The 17,904-nt window shown below is 33.5% G+C and overlaps 1 protein-coding gene across 1 annotated transcript; it reads left to right on the top strand.

Moving 5' to 3' along the window:
- The first annotated feature begins 2,493 nt into the window (after window positions 1-2,493).
- Window positions 2,494-11,135, top strand: LOC130955905 (uncharacterized). The gene is made up of 15 exons (XM_057882905.1): window positions 2,494-2,854; window positions 3,251-3,653; window positions 3,734-3,911; window positions 4,001-4,140; window positions 4,937-5,798; window positions 5,904-6,004; window positions 6,247-6,391; window positions 6,522-6,590; window positions 6,718-6,763; window positions 7,348-7,817; window positions 7,967-8,046; window positions 8,933-9,068; window positions 9,764-9,956; window positions 10,475-10,557; window positions 10,706-11,135. The coding sequence occupies exons 1-15, from the start codon at window positions 2,752-2,754 to the stop codon at window positions 10,820-10,822; spliced, it is 3,126 nt and encodes a 1,041-aa protein (XP_057738888.1). The 5' UTR covers window positions 2,494-2,751; the 3' UTR covers window positions 10,823-11,135.
- Window positions 11,136-17,904: the final 6,769 nt, after the last annotated feature.

The raw sequence follows: 17,904 nt of genomic DNA, 5'->3' as shown, positions 1-17,904 counted from the left end.
AATAATATTTCATTGTTGATAGTTTGAATTGAATGTAATGTAAAAGTTCTGCATTAAAAAAATATTTTTTCTGTATTTACAGCAAATTTGGGTGTAACACAAAGATATTTGGGTGTATTCTTTAAGAATTTTTGGTGTATGTGTGCTGATAAATTCTGCATAATTCAAAACTCTTTTTCTCCCTCCTCCTCATCTTCTGCTACTTCTTCTTCTTCTTTTTTCATCATCATCATCATCTTATTTTTTTTCTTATTCATCTTTTTTTTTTGTTTTATCTTTTCAAGTTTCCTCTTATTTTACTCTTTTTAACAAGAATAAAAAAAATCAAATAAAGAAGAAGAAGAAACACAAAATAGTACAAAATTATTTGGAAGAGGATGAACTTACATTCATTCAACTAAAAGAAAAAAAGAAATAAGGGGAAAAAAAGAAGAAAAAAATACAACATTAGAAGAAACATTTTTCTGTATTTGCAGCAAATTTTGGTGTAATATGAAGATATTTGGATGTATTGTTTAAGAATTTTCGGTATATATGTGCTGATAAGTTCTGCATAATTCAAAACTTTTCCTCTTTCTCCTCCTCATCTTCTGCTGTTTCTTCTTCTTTTTTCATCATCATCACTACCTTCTTCTTCTTTTTTTCTTATTCATCTTTTCCTTTTTATTTTACTTTCTCAAGTTTCTTCTTGTTTTACTCTCTCACCAACACCACCCCCTCCTCCTCCTTTTCCTTCTCCTTCTTTTTTATTGGAATTTCTTCTCCTCCTTCCTTTTCCTCCTTCTCCTCCATCATGAGTTATCTTAGAGATATTGAATAATTCAAGTTCAGATTGTCAATTGAACCAGAATAAAATTGATTATTTTGAATCCAATCAAGTGGCTGAGATGTGGTTCGATTCTAGTTAATATTTTCGTTAGTAGTTTATGATTCTGTAGGTGAATAATGTTGTTTTTGTTTGTGAAAATTGTTGTTCATGGTTGATGGTTTGAATTGAATGTAATGTAAAAGTTTTGCATTAAAGAAAATATTTTTCTGTATTTGGGTGTAATACGAAGATATTTAGGTGTAACGTGAAGATATTTAGGTGTATTCTTTCGGTGTATGTGTGCTAATAAGTTCTGCATAATTCAAAACTCTTCTTCTCCCTCCTCATCTTTTGCTACTTCTTCTTTTTCATCGTCATCATCATCTTCTTCTTTTTTTTCTTATTCATCTTTTTTTCCTTATTTTATCTTTTTAAGTTTCTTCTTGTTTTACTCTTTTAACAAGAATAAAAACAAAAAAAATCAAACAAATTAGAAAAAACACATAATGATACAAAATTACTTGAAGAGGATGAACTTATATTCGTTCAACTAAAAGAAAGAAAGAAAGAAATAAGGAAAAAAAGAAAAACAAAAAAATGCAGTATTAAAGGAAACATTTTTCTGTATTTGCAGCAAATTTGGGTGTAACACGAAGATATTTGGGTGTAATGCGAAGATATTTGGGTGTATTATTTAAGAATTTTCAGTGTATGTGTGCTGATAAGTTCTGCATAATTCAAAACTCTTCCTCTTTTTTTCCTTATCTTCTGCTGCTTCTTTTTCTTTATCTTCTTATTTTATATTCTCATAATTTTTTTTGGAGGAAAAAATCAAACAAAGAAAAAAAAATATATAATGTTGCAAAATCAATAAAAAGAGAAAGAAGGAAAAAAATGCAGCAACAATAACATTTATAAAAAAAAGCGACGATGAAAATGAAACACGCGAAGAAAAAGGAGGAGAAACACAAAGAAGAAGGAGAAGAAGAAGGAAGAGGAGGAGGAGGAGGAACGCGAAGAAAAAAAACAGTTGTGATTTTGATCGAGGAAGAAGAAAGAAGTGTCTTTCATAATGGTGACCGAGCACGCTATGAAAACCTTTGAGTAGCGCATGTTAACACGCTAGTATGGGTGAGCGTCTTTTTTGTTAAATTTATCCCGACTTATATGACTTGAAACCAAAATGACTTGTATATATAGCACTTCTATAAAAATTTATAATTATTGTTATGGTACATATAATAATAATCATTATGTAATTTTATATATACTTAAAGAATATTATTCAAATTAAAATTATATTTTTTATTTTTTAAATTAAAAAGATATGATCAGAATTTAATAATATTTTAAATATTGCTAAAATTATATAACTAAATAATAATATAACTTTAAGAGCCGCAAATTATTAAGATCAATTATATTAGTTGTATATTAAATTTAACTGTTAAAATCAGTTATTAATACAAATATATATTAAAATATAAATATATAATAAAAATAAATTAAAATAAACTATAAATATATCAATAATTAATTTTAGTATGCAGATAATATTTTTAAATCTAAAAATTGATCCAAGATTATCATTATGGCGCACGTTATTATCATCAGAAAAAGTGGCCTCACCTCAGAGCTCCAAGATCATATGACATAATTTAATTTAATTTAATTAGAGAACCAACTCAAACACAGGTCACAAAACAGATTAGATTATTAAGTATCAACACACTTTTCCACAAATAAAATTTTCCAGGTGTTATTGTTTCGCTTCCAATTTGAAGAAACAATCAAATATCAAACCGAACAACACACACAACAGAGCACAAAACAAAGACCTAGGAAAGGTTGTTCTTGTTCCTGTTTGATTCTGTGTCTTCTGAGACTTCAAATTTTCGGAGTCTTAAGAAGGCACACAAAACTGAAAAGAAAGAGAAAGAACAATGAAGAAGCCCATGGAGACTCTCTCTGATCTGATACATGAGTTCAAGCTTCGCACTATTTGGTGGTCCCTTTGTATATTCGCTGTTTCCTATTTCTTAACTCGTGAGTCTCTTCTTCTTCTTCTTCTTCTTTCAGTCTTACTTTGATTTCTCTGTTTGAATTCATGTAATTCCTAGTCAATCTCTATCTTTTACTAGGGATTCTGGATTCATTTTTTGCTTTTCTGTGTGCTTTTGTTGCGATTTCTAGGAATTAGTAGCTGGAACTTGATAAGCTTTTGCCTTTTAGTCCGATTATGGTTGCTTAAGCTTAGTGGTAATGATTCTGATGTACGAGTATGGAATTTAGTGAAGTTACTCATGGTAGCTTAGGGATTTCAGTTCAACACTTGTTGGAATTATGTTCCTTAATGTTCATTATGGTTCTGGTTACATTTTTGGTACGCTTTTTCCTTTGTTGGTTAATTGGTGTTCTATATTATGATTGGTTGTCTGACAGATACAAGTAAATCAATGTGGATGAATGTACCTATGTCAATTTTATTAGTTTCTGCGCTGCGCATTCTTTTCAATAATGTGGAATTCCGATGGAAGGTTCAACAGCCTGTATCACAAACTTACCTATCTCATTTAGAGAAAAAACAGTTGTCGCCAAATGATTCCCGCCTCTCTACTCCGCCTCCCCCTACTAAATGGAAGAGGAAAATTGATTCTTCTGCCGTGGAGGCTGCCATGGGTGATTTGATCGATAAGATATTGAAGGATTTCGTGGTTGATTTGTGGTATTCGGAAATTACTCCAGACAAGGAGTTTCCCGAGCAGATACGTGCAATAATAATGGATGTTCTTGGTGAAATATCAGGAAGGGTTAAAGAGATCAACCTTGTCGATTTGCTGACAAGGTACCTGGTTTACCTTTGCCTATAGTTGCTCCTAGGAAGAAAGTACTATAGAAACCGCTGACTTTACTTTTTGCTTTCAGGGACATAGTTGACTTAGTAGGTGATCACATAGACCTTTTCAGAAGAAATCAAGCTGCTATAGGCGTAGATGTTATGAGAACGTTATCTTCTGAGGAGAGGGATGAGAGATTGAAATTCCATTTGTTGAATTCTAAAGAGCTACACCCAGCATTGATATCTCCAGAGAGTGAGTACAAGGTGTGAGTGGAGTGTTCTGATGGCTATATGTTTTTGCTTTGGAGGATTATATCTCTTATCATATTTAATGAAGCCTTTTTTTCTTTCAGGTTCTTCAGCGACTGATGAGTGCTGTTTTAGCCATAGTACTAAGACAACGAGAAGCTCAGTGTCCTGTAGTTCGTTCTATAGCTCGGGAACTTTTAACTTGCTTGGTTATGCAACCTATTATGAATTTAGCAAGCCCCGGGTATGTTGCTGAATATTTTGTCTTATATTTATTTTCAAGACTGATTTTTGGAAAGTTGGATCTCAATAGTTTTAATACAATGGAAGGGTTGCTGCATCAATATTCAAACTTTAACTACCAAATTTTAAATCGTTTGTTTGTTATGGTATCAGAAGGAATTTATTTTAGTCTTATAATATCAATAACATTTTTGGCATGCTTCTTTAAGTTGATTGAGAGTGGGAAGGTGCAAAATAGATGGCACATTGAATTGATTTTTCAGCCATTGTTGTGAGCTGTATGAATACTTTTATTCTCCACATTCTCTTTACCAAGTATAGAACCTTCTCCATGAGAGATTAAAGCTGAGAACCAGGAAAAGTGCCAGGTTAGGTGTGATAAGCTTGAACGTAGAGAGATGAAAGGGTATCTATTTCATTGCCAAAATTCCTGGGACATTAGAATGTCAAAGCAGAATGTAAGGGGAAAGACTAAGGGATTTAGTGTGTTGGTTGAGGGATAAGCGAGCACCTGAGAATTAAGGGCTAAGAAACTAAGATGTGCTGGTCCTAACCATTGCCTATTTCATCACACCAATTGTTAAATATAAATATTTAGAGATCAGTTGATAAGAATAATCGTGCCAATTAGTTTAGACCATTGAAAACATTATTTGATTCCTTGTTTCTGAAGTCTAAACATTTTACATATTATCTGGCCATCAATGTGATTGAAACTCTCGTAGCATTTTGACATCATTTTTTTTTATAATTTCTTCAATATCCAATCATAAAAATATTCTTATCTTTATGATCAGGTATATAAATGAGCTTATTGAATCTCTTCTACTTCTCCTTAATGATGATGTTACAAAATCAATGGCTGGTAATCAGCCAACAAATGTAGCAAGTCATCAACGTGGTCATTCTACCCCTAATGAGGGCGGCCATGACAATCTCACGGCATCTAAGCAATCTCCATTATTAAACCAAGTAACTGAGATGGCCTTGGTTAAAATGAGTCATCAAGGAGAGACATCGTTGCAGCATAAAATACACCACGAAGAATCTTCTCAGGTCAAGCCTGCTGATTGGGCACGGAAATTGGAGGTTGTAACTCAGAGGAGAACTGAAATTCTTATGCCTGAGAATCTTGAGAACATGTGGACAAAAGGAAGAAATTACAAAAAGAAAGAAAACAAAATAACCAAAGCCGGCTTTCAGGATCTTTCTGTCAAAAGTTCAGCTACGGACAGTTCGCTGCCTCATAGAACATTGATTCAGGAAACATCAGTGAGTAAACCTGGACAGTTTTCACCTGCAGAAGCAAAGATTTCGTTGCCGCCAAAGCCTGCCTTGGGTTCAGATCCCCTTCAAAATGTTGGAGGCACAGATAGATCACAATATCCTCAGGACTCTGGCAAGCAATTAACTTTTGAGGACAAGCTGCAAGTTGATACGATGAAGGGCATCACGGATCTTGTTTCCAATGGGTATAAAAGTAACCTGAAGAGATCTAACAGTGCTTCTTCCTTGGCAATCCAACCTAATAAAGGAGGCTCCATAATTTCAGAGTTCTACACTCCTGAATTCGGGAGGCATAGTGAATTTCGTGGGAAGAGTTCTTCTGACATGATTGTTAGAAGAGAGGGGCCACTTATTCCTAAGCTCAGGTGCCGGGTATGCACTTCTGGCTGTAAATGTTGTACCTGAATGTTACTTGGTTTTGAATGTATTTAATTATATCGTTTTATAAATTACAATGGTTTTGAGTGAATGCTGCAGGTTATTGGAGCATATTTTGAGAAACTTGGGTCCACAAGCTTTGCTGTCTATTCAATTGCAGTGACTGATGCACAAAATAGGACTTGGTTTGTTAAAAGAAGGTTTACTTCTTTCTTTTACATTTTATGATAGTGGTAGTAGTGCTTAAGTTATCATTTTTTACATAGATTATTTTACAATGTGTTAAGTTCTAACCAGAAAATCAAGTGCTATTCACTGTCTTTACTTTTTTGGGGTCTAATAATTTCCTTTCCAACAATTTAATTGCATTAAGTAGAATAAATATGCTCATGTCTAAATTTCTTTTGGTTCGACTTTGCCATAATTTCTTTCGGACTTACAGATATAGGAATTTTGAACGACTACATCGACATCTAAAAGATATTCCCAATTATACATTACATTTGCCTCCAAAAAGGATATTTTCGTCAAGCACAGATGATGCCTTTGTACATCAACGTTGCATTCAGCTTGACAGATATCTCCAGGTATTTTATGCCGTGTCTAAAAAATGCTATTTAAAGATATAGTTAACCAATAAATAAGTAAATAATAAGGACATAGTTTCCTTTTGTATCTTGTTAATCCCTTTGCTTGAATTTTATGGTATTGCCTCAGGATCTTCTGTCAATAGCTAATGTTGCTGAGCAACATGAAGTATGGGACTTTTTCAGTGTTTCCTCAAAGGTGAGCATCTTCTTGGGACTTGTTACATAACTTATAATGAGTGACATTTTAATATTTTCACTTGGTACTTTTGGATGTGGAAGCCGACATTCTAACAAACTATTTTTGTTATGTATTACCCTTGAAGAACTACTCTTTTGGGAAATCTTCTTCAGTGATGAAAACATTGGCAGGTATTTGGTTCTTAGTTCTAACATTCTGATTTACTGTCTTCTAGTGTGACTCTTCTATCATTTTTTTTTAACACACTCTCTTCTCTATTTTTTGGCAACTGGTCCTTTCTTTTCCTCTCTTCCAATTCATCCTCTTTGTCTTTGCTGTTCAATTGGAAGGAGTATTTGAAGTTTTTCTTAAATGATTGACATTGTGAATGAGTGAGTTTACGTAAATCAATGATGGTAAGAATGGAACTGGAATGGGTCTAAAGTTGGAAATGGATTTAGAATCTGAAAAAAAAATTCTGAACTTAACATCTATTGATAATGAAGTTGTAATCAGTACCAAGCTTCTTTAACCTTAGGGGAAGGACATTTAGTCCTTTGATACTTCCTTCACAAAAATTGATCGCTCCAAATATTACTCGGATATATTTTAACTGTATTCTGGACATACTGTGTTGTAGAAAATGCCATTCCGTTTTCTTATTCAAAATTCTTTCCTGTGCTTGTTTTTAAATTGTATATCAAATATTTTATTTGTTTTCTATTATTTGATTGGTTTTTTTATTTTTGTTTTTGTTTTTTTGGGTATTTTTCAGTCAATGTAGATGATGCTGTGGATGATATAGTACGCCAGTTCAGAGGGGTTTCAGATGGTTTAATGAAGAAGGTTGTTGGTTCATCATCCCCCATGAATGAAGGTTATTCTACGTATACCACCGGGAGCATGCCCTGGAATGCCGATGAAATGGATAAAAGTATTTCACAGCAAAGCAATGCAGAAAGTGTGTTAAGCTCCGATAACGAGGAAAGTCTAAAGAACAGTAATTATGGCAGTGAGAATATTGACAGGGAAGTAGCCCAAGATAGTGGGTGGCATTCTGACAATGAAGTGATCTCACAGGATTACCTGTCACGAATAACAAACCCTGCCGAAGAGCCTGGGAACTTGGATTTGGATAGAAAGCATGATGTGATGGTGGAATCCAGGGTTGGCAATGATGTTCCAGTTACAAATTTCACTCTAATTCAAGATAGTTCGGAGGATCCAGTTGGAATGCCACCAGAGGTCTGACTTTGCATTTGTTTTCTGATTTTATATATCATACTTTGCCCTTGGATTATTTGAGTTGGTTATCTATGTTGCAAATTAGATGGGACTCTCTCTCTCTCAAAAGACATTGTATAAATGTTCATAATATTCAAATTGTTTTGCAGTGGGCCCCCCCAAATGTCAGTGTCCCTATTTTGAATTTGGTTGACAAGATATTTCAGCTCAAGAAAAGAGGCTGGCTAAGGTATACTGCGCTATATATTTGCTCTGTATTTTTTAGTTGTTAATTTGATCTTATTCTAATATGCAGAAAGTCTCGTTGGGTGTTGTTGATGTTGTTTCATGTTCTTTTCTAGTATGCTATTGATTATAATAGGGTAAAGTATATTTTTTGTTAAGACCAATCCAACAACAATGCATGACAATTATGTTCGATTTGCTTGTGTTAAAAGTTGTTCTTTTGAAATTGTTGTTATTTGGTCCTAAATTTTTTGAAAAATTAGCTGCCAGGGGGTATATTTGATGCAAATTGAAAACTTGTGGGACAAAATTGAAACAAAATAAAATTTAGAGGGTATTTTTGAAATTCTTGCCAAACTTCAGGGACAAAAAGTATACTTTACCCATTATAATATTAAATGTGATCCTCTCAATTCTGTTTACTCAATTGTTTGGTCAAGTGTGATCTCTCACAATACATTCTTTAAGTAGGACCAAGAGAAAACATGTGAAAAAAAATATTGAGAGGATCCATTCCCATGTTAGTATGGTATTATCTTTGAATTTCAATTTTTAAATTTATTCTCCCCCCCAAAAAAAAAAAAATTGAAAGAATATTTTATCATAAAGTGCTAATTTTAACTTCATCTTTTTTTATCTCCACTTTATCCATGCCCATTCAGCAAGTTAACGATCATTATATTCTTTTAAATAAATTTTGTTACTTTCAGCCTTGAGAGAGAGATAAAACATTCACATAACTTCTCCTATGAGTTTAAGCATTTAGCATAGTTGGTTCTTGACAGCACTATGTGGATTTAAGTGGACAAAAGATTCAGCACTATGATGCTGCTGATTGGTTTATTTTCCATGACTTGAAGTTGCTAATTTTATCATCTTGGTTCATGCAGAAGACAGGTCTTTTGGATATCTAAGCAGATATTACAGTTGGTGATGGAAGATGCTATTGATGACTGGCTCCTGAGACAGATTAATTGGCTTCGGAGAGAGGACACGGTGGAACAAGGGATTAGATGGATCCACGATGTAAGAGTTGAACCTAAAGTTCTACGTTTTTCTATTTTGGGAAAAATATCTCTCACTGAACCCCAAAGAGAGCCTATAAACAATCTTACACTATATAGCAAGGACCAAGAAAAATGACATGGTTACCCTTAAAAAGGACATAATCCCTATCTGCATAAAGATATCCTAGAACTGCATCTTGGCATCACCATAAAGCTTTATCCTTTCTGCTCCTGCTAAAAGAGCTAAACATAGCTAATTAAAGAAACTGCTTCTCCTTTAGAGAAAACCCAAATAATCATCAGACAAGAGGCTACTCAATGTAGCTGATCTTTATGGAATTTCTAATGACGTTAATGCAAGGGTTTAGGGCTTAGGTTTGGGTCCAGTTAATTGAAATATTAAAAGAATAATATCTTCTAGATTTCAAAATAAAGTTATTCACCGTTAATAAAGTTTTTAAAAGGATCAAACAAAAGTATAAAACTTGGCATTAATGAGAATTGATATGTGGACCCTTTGTATCTTTAATGTTTTCTGTTTGATCCAAATAAAATAATTTGCTAATCCTTTTTGAGCATGGCTCAGAGACTGATGATCAAGGGATAAATTCCGTTGGTTATATATCTGAATAATCTTCGACACGTATCAGTAGAAGTTAATCTCATTGACATTGACTTGTGCAACTGTTTCACGTTGTGTGCTTATGCTTTCAGATACTATGGCCTGGTGGTACCTTCTTTTTAAGAGTAGAGGCTCCTCAGATATTTAGTAGTGGAATTGATCAAAAGCCTTCTCAAACAACAAACAGATATGGTGGAAGCAAGATCTCAAAATCTGGTTCTGGTTCTTTTGAGCAAGAGCTCGAGGCTTCTCGAAGAGCAAACGATGTCAAGAAACTATTGTTTGGTTAGTATATACTCTGTACTCTCCTATATTCATTTGCACTGATTTATGTGTTGTAATTACATTGCAAGTGATCTTGTTTTTGGCTATAAGATTGCTTCAATATGCTTTCTTTTTATACAAAACTGATTGTGCAAAAGCAGGAGTAAATTTCAGAGGGTTAAATTGTCTAATCGGATTATTAAGTGATAAAAATCATCATTAGAATTATAGAATGCTACACTTTATTAAAGTAATTTACGATCGTTCTTGATCTTCATATTGTTATATCTTTCTTTTGCCGTGCAGTTGGATTGAATGAAACTTATGAAAGCTAAACTTGCATGATATTTGCTTAAACCGTGTTGCTGTAATTAATTTAAGCATACCGAGACCAGATAGGGTTTGGTAGCGTAATTTGAGCATGTCTATCGTTTAATATTCTGTTCTGGAAAACATTGCAGCTTAGTTTCCCGAAACTCTTCAAACATTATTGTATGTTGTACTTTTTACCCATATGATGTTACCTTTGTTCTGATCAGATGGTGCTCCAACAACTTTAGTCAGTTTAATCGGGCCGAAGCAGTATAGACGATGCGCCAGGGATATATACTTCTTTACTCAGGTTAAAATCAAATCCCTATCTATTCCACTTGCTGCATTATTGACTTGGTGCTGATTCTTGTGTTTATTTACATTAGTCTTTGATTTTGTAGACTTGAAAAGCTTTTCTGCTAATCTAAAACCATTCTGTCGTCTTCTTTGCATTGTAGTCTTCTATATGTGTGAGGCAACTTGCTTATGCAATCCTGGAACTTGTACTGATCTCTGTCTTCCCCGAGATGCGGAACGTTGTCCAAAGTGTTCATGAGAGCATGCATGTTCAATAATCATTATAGAGTTTCCATATCACCTGCGGCATTTGTTGTCTGCATATGTTGTAATATGAAATGAAATTTTGGCGAGACAACTTCTTTGGATGTCTGGTGCCATTGATTTATATGGCTTTGTTTGGTGATGTCCGTTGCAGATGCAGGAACAGGAGCCTTGGATGGTATTTTTCCGGGGAATGTTTTTGCATCTGTTTTCCAACTGTACAAAAACTTAGATTTAGGGTGCTGTACATAAAACAATCGTTTTATCACTTTTATGAATCCATTATGATTTTGTCAAGGTATACCCCATTTTCATGGGGATTTTGTATTGCTATATTGGTGGAGAAATGCATTCTTTATTTCTTTATCTTTGGAAGCCTTTATTCATTTATTTTCTTCCAAGTCCAACTTGTAATCTTATCTAATGGAAGATGAATAGTTGAGTTTATGAATTAATTAATCAAATTTGAGTCTAAATTTGAGTTCATATATTAAATTAGTTAAATTTAAATTCCAATAAGCTCATATCATTAGGTTGTGAGCCAATCTAATTATATATAATTAATAATAATTATAAATTACTTATTACAAACTAAATACTTATGGTTGCTTGGTTTGTATGTATATTGATCTATGATGCACGGACACGGGACATAACATGACACGAGACATGCTGACATGCAAATTTTAAAATCTTACATGACACGAAAACGCGCATACATATAAAATATAAAGAATTTTTTAGATAAATCGTAATGATATTTTGATATTTTATTGATATTAAAATATAAATTAAAATTTTTAATTATTTTTAATGTCTTATTTTAATTATATCAAATATTTAAAATATTTTTTGTTTTAATAAATAATAATATATACTATATCTAAATTTATTTTAAGAATAAAACTTGACACGCTGACACGTGATGGTATTTAGGTGTATCCAGACGCGTCCGGAGAAGAATTTTTTATTTTTTATTACGACACGGTTAGACACAGCAGACACGTGTGTCGAACGAGTGTCGGTAAGTGTCGTGTCCGAAATGTATCCGACACGCGGACATGGCAACTCAACGAAATGTCGGTGCTTCATAGATATTGACTATTGATACATAAATATTGAGACATGATATTGATATATAGACTTTTAAGATATAGATATAAAATATTTGTATTCGTATATAATGTTTGAAAATAATAGATATGATACTAATGTAATGTTTAATATCATGTATGGTTGCAAAACACGAGAACATTATATAATTAAAAATGATTATTTTATTTTCATAAATTAAATTGAAAATTAATTAGTATTTGAAAAAAAAAAACTAATATTTGAAAAAAAAAACTGAAATGAGAACCCTTCTTTATTAACGTCGGCTTATCTGTCAGTCGTGTTGGATCTACCGCTCAGTTGAAAGCTATGAAACAAGTCTGCGGTAGTTTAAAACTGGAATTGGCACAATATCGCGAAGTGGCCGCCTTTGCTCAATTTGGCTCAGACCTTTACTTTCTCTCCACTCACCCATACCCCAAAAGCTTCATTTTTCTTATTTGGCCGCTTCCTTTGTCGTCACAAAATTAATATTTATTTTTGAATTTTTTAGGTCTATATTTAGTTTGTTTGGTTATAAGGATTTGTTAGAAGATTTGATTTAGTTATGATTTGTTTTGTTGTGAGGTGAGTAATTTGTTTTGTTTGTTGCATAAAAAAGATTGAAAGATCCAACCTAAGGTAATTCTGTATGTTAGTTTCTTTCAATTTTCACCATTTGATCTAGATTGTCAAGGACAAATTTTTTGAAAGTTGATGACTTGCATAATCTACCCTTCTTTTTTGCATAAAAAGGACCACAAAAGAGCATAATCTCATTTGATCATTGCAATTCATGCAATATTTGATGAATAGTATAGTACATTGCTTTGAAATGAGGTTGTGCTGAATTTCAGGTGAAAAAGACATAAAAAATGGGAAGAAAACAACAAAACAAGCTGGGCGTGTGAAACGGACGTGCCACTTGGAGCAAACGCCACAAAAGTACACTGGCGTGGCACGCCAGGAGCTGGACGTGGCACGCCAGTACTGAAGTCCAGAGGGGTTCTCAAGCATTTATATGGGCGTGGCACGCCAATACATTTTTTCAGAAAGCCACAACGAAGGCCATTAGAGGGGCGTCGCACGCCAGGTTGGGCGTGGCACGCCTAACCCATCACTCACTATAGGGCGTGCCACTTGGTGTCGAAGGTGTGGCACGCCAGCTTCAAAATTCACTTGGGCGTGCCACTTGAGGAGCCAGGCGTGGCACGCCAAGCTTGAGAAACCAACAAATGAATGGGCGTGCCACTTGAACAACATGGGGTGGCACGCTAGTACAAGATTCCAGAGAAGAAGTTGATGGCTAAAAAGGCCTAGGCGTGCCACTTGAGATCGAAGGCGTGGCACGCCAAGCTCTCATCCCCACTTAGGTGTGCCACTTGAGCAACCAGGCGTGGCACGCTAATGCACAAGAAAGCCAAAGCAAGGGTTGGGCGTGCCACTTGGTATCGAAGGCGTGGCACGCCAGCTCAAGAATCTCACTACGGCGTGCCACTTGAATGCTGGGCGTGGCACGCCAGCTACTAGAACCAAGGTAAAATGATGGGCGTGGCACGCCAGCCTCATGGCGTGGCACGCTGGTTATATTTTTCAGAGAGGAAGTTAGGAGGCCAGCCATAAGAGCGTGCCACTTGGTATCGAAGGCGTGGCACGCCAGCATCCATCCTCCACCCAGGCGTGCCACTTGAGTCTCAGGCGTGGCACGCCATCCTCACCAATTGACCAAGAAAAGGGCCAGCGTGCCACTTGAATGTTAGGCATGGCACGCCAGCGAAGGAGTCAAGCACACAAATGGGCGTGGCACGCCAGATCCTGGGCGTGCCACGCTAGTTCAATTTTTCAGAGAGATGGATCAAGCACACAGCAAGGACGTGGCACGCCAGACCTTGGGCGTGCCACGCTAGTTCAATTTTACAGAAGCAAGAAGAAGAGGGAGAAGACCTGTGCGTGCCACTTGGGCTCGAAGGCGTGGCACGCCAGGGAGGCTAATGAAGGAGGGCGTGCCACTTGAAGAACTAGGTGTGGCACGCCAAGCCAGAATTAGAAGAGGGCGTGGCACGCCACTGAAGTGCCAGCCACACGCCAGTGTGAGGATTACGTTTATTGAGTTTCTTTTCCCTCCAAATTGTAATTTTCCTTTTTCACTTTTGTATTTCTTTTATTTCTAGAACTAGGAGTAGTATAAATAACCCCAAGAAGTACTGAGAAAAAGGGGGTTCAAGCAGTTAGAAGAGATTTTAGTTTTACTCCTTACTCCATCATGAGTATTTTTCTCTAAGCTATGAGTAGCTAAATTCTCTCTCATTGAGAGAGGGAGCTCTGTTGTACTTGATGGATTAATGATAGTGAATTTCTTCTTCTCTTCATCTTCTCTTTGATTTGCTAGAAGAAATTTTGTTTTTCATGCTTAGTGTTCAATTATCTTGAGAAAGAGATTGAATACAAAATGGGTTTCATGGAAACCTTGGAAAAGGAATCATGAAACCATGCTAGAAATCCCTTCTCACACTTGAGTAGGATCTGGGTTTTGGTGTTTGGATATGGTGACATAAAATCCTCCCTCTACTTGGACCTATGATGATGTGTGGTATAATCAGGAACCAATCATATCTCTCTTCATGAGCAATTAGACCAAGGAATTGGCTATTGATCAAGATCTGAGAGATTGAGTCACCAAGGAATTGAGATTCAATCAATCATGATTGCCAAGAGGTAAATGAGTTGCATGATTGAAGAGGATATAAGTTGGAATTAATCCAAAGAGACAACATCTCCTGATCTCAATGAACTCCCCCTATTCTCATCTATCACTTTTTTTATAGCTTCCATTTACATTCTGCAAATCCCCATTCTCGTTTACAATTCAGTCATTTATGTTTCTGCTCTTTACATTCTTGCTATTTCTATTTCTGTACTTTACTGCTTTTCTTTACTTTCATGTCATTTACGTTTCTGCCCATTTATAATTCTGCAATCACAATCTATTCTATTTAGCTTGACTAATTCACCAGTTGGTTAAAATTGCTCAAAACTACCAATCTCTGTGGATACGATCCCACTCCACTGTGGGTTAATACTTGACGATAATTTTGGTGCGCTTGCCAAAAGAGCGGATTCATAATCAAAAGAATTTATGGGGTGTGAATTCCGGACTCATCAAAAGTCTAATAAAAAATCTCTTCCAATGACCTAAGTTGATAAGAGTAAGTTGTTAGAGGTTTAGTAGAAAAATCATTTTTCTATCAGTTCTATTTTTGCTATTCTTTATCTATCTTTTTGTATTTTCGTTGTGTTTTTTCTTATTCCTTCTAATTCCATTCTTTTCTTATAGTTTATTCTTCATTCGTATTTTCTTATCAGTGTGACTTCGTTCCTGTTTTTATTTGTCGTGGATTCTTCTTCTCTGCTATGTATATGTTCAGTTTTCATGGAGGTCAGGTATAATGTCCTTCTTCCCATCAATTTCTTACTCTTTCAATTGATAATGAATTGAGAAAAATTGCTTAATTTTTTTTATGCTGAGAAAATCAAATCTTGGGACATTGAATGAGTATTGATTCAGTCATATTGCTAAATATGTATGTATGTATGTCTTGTATATGAAAAAGATGCTTTCCTTTAAAGAAATGGATGGCGTTCTTATTTCATTCCTTTGAGAGATAATTATGAAGAATCCTCAGTTAAAAAACATTACAAAAGCGAGGTGAAGAAGCGTAGGATGTTTGGATTTGGGATCATAGTTGTTAAAATTGAACCGTTAATCAAATCGATTAAGTTATTGGGTTACTGAGTCATTGATTCAACCGGTGAGTCACGGATTGAACTGATTGACCTGGTTCTACCTAAATAAAAATTTAAAATAGTCAAAAATTTAAAATTAAAATTTAAAATACATATCTTTATTAACATTTTAAAAATAATCAAGCTATTCTAAAACAATATCGAACCAGAATAATAAGTATTTTATTATTTTTACTTTATCATAAATATTTTTATTTATTTTTATATTAAAATAACTATTATTTTTAAATTTTAATAATTTATTAATTAGTTTACACCTATTATATTATTATATATTAGAAGTATTTATTAACAAATAATATTAATAGATATCATATAATTATGAAAAGAAAAAATAAGTAAATTTATAATTATTATTAAATAAAAATACAATTAATTTAAGAATGAGTAAGTTTATAATTAAACTAATAATAAAATATGTACTTAGGATATCATGTGAAAATGGCATATATACTTTAAAAAGTATTAAAAATAACCAAAACGATATTAGCCTAGTAGTTATTGGGTTGGTCCTTATGCTAGAAGACTCATATTTTTTATTTAAATAAATTAAATAAATATTTTATTTACTGAAATAAATAATTATAAAAATTATTATGGAAGTATTGTTATCAGAATTGGACTAGATCGGCCGGTTCGACTGAAAAACCGGTGAAAACATGCATATTGAAATAATAGAATTGAAATGAGTGGATACAAGATATTGAAAATTTTAAATTTAAAAAAATGAGAAAAAATTGGTGAAGGTACTAGTTTGGTGCACGATATTCAATTTTAGGGACTAAAATGAGTCACTTAATGCAAAGTGAGGGACTAATTTAATGCATCTACAATGATGACATAATAGACGATACGTGGCCGAATACTATTGTGACACGTGACATAAACGGACACGTGGCACAACCATCTACATTAGCATGCCACGTGTCATTGGTTACCACATCATCATACCATTACACGTAGTTAAACCTGGAGTGACATGTGTTACTAACAGCCCACGTCATCAAGCCATGTAATCACGTCGTTAATGATAAATGGGTCAGGGACTAACGTACTGCACTTTTGTCAATCTTAGAGACGTAATTGGTGCAATTGGAATCTCAGGGACAATTTTAATGCACAACGCCAATCTCAGAAACTATTTTGGAGTTTAACTTAAAATATACAAAGTAAACTTTAGGTATATATATATATATATATATATATATATTGTTTTCCATGGTACTTTACAGGTAAAAAACTAACCCATCGTAGATCTAAACTCTATTTAAGAGTTTATCACGAGATAATGAGTTGTTACATATACGAGACAAAATTTGAACTCAAAATGGATGACTGAGTTAATCACTCGCCTATCTCAAGTTGGTTTAGATATATTTAAATTTTAAATTAGAACTATCTATATGTATTGAAAAAACTAGAACTACACATGCAAATGTTTGTACACACTTATTATAATATTTAAAATAATGAAAAGATCATTTCACACACATTATAGTATTCAAAATAATGAAAAGATCATTTATAACAATTTTTTCTTTATTTTTGATATGATTAAATATTTTTTTATATGTTTTTAAAAAATTATTTAATTATTCATTATCTCCTATTCAATTGTGAAATCTACTTATTATAATATTTATGGTATAAATAAATTTTTTAACTAAAGTAACAATTACTATATTCAAGACCATTTTAATAAAGAATATCAATACAGTATATTAATATATAGATCATATATTTTTATCTTAAATAATTTTCTAAAAAATTACTAATAATTTAAGTTATATTTAATTAGAAAATTAAATTTTAATTTAATTATCAACTAATTAGCTAATATCATCAAGTTAATTATTACTATTTTTATAAGTTGGTTTATTTATTTATTTTTACTAAATCAAATTTAATAAAATAATTATTATTATATGTTAAATTTAACAAAATATTTTTTTAATATAAAACACAAAAAAATTGTTTATATTTTGTGTTGGGAGAAAATATAATATAAAAGAGATAAATATAGACATCAATATATAATTATTAATATTTTTTTTAAATCTTTGTGGGGACAAATGCCCCCTCTTCTTTATACTTGGCTCCATCCCTGGCTACAACACTGCAACTGTGATCGCCGGTTCGGTCTTATGACAACAAATTTGTCGGAGTACATGAATGCAGTTCTCAAGGGTACACGATACTT

Source organism: Arachis stenosperma, chromosome 10 (genome assembly GCF_014773155.1).
Source record: "Arachis stenosperma cultivar V10309 chromosome 10, arast.V10309.gnm1.PFL2, whole genome shotgun sequence".
NCBI lineage: Eukaryota > Viridiplantae > Streptophyta > Magnoliopsida > Fabales > Fabaceae > Arachis > Arachis stenosperma.
Note: the sequence above shows the minus strand (reverse complement) of the source record. Positions and strands in the feature narration are given on the sequence as shown.

Coding starts and splice junctions, on each gene's coding strand:
- LOC130955905 (XM_057882905.1), top strand. CDS start 2,752: ATGAAGAAGCCCATGGAGACTCTCTCTGATCTGATACATGAGTTCAAG. Junction 6,764..7,347: donor AGTGATGAAAACATTGGCAG/GTATTTGGTTCT, acceptor GGTATTTTTCAG/TCAATGTAGATGATGCTGTG. Junction 10,558..10,705: donor ATATATACTTCTTTACTCAG/GTTAAAATCAAA, acceptor TTTGCATTGTAG/TCTTCTATATGTGTGAGGCA.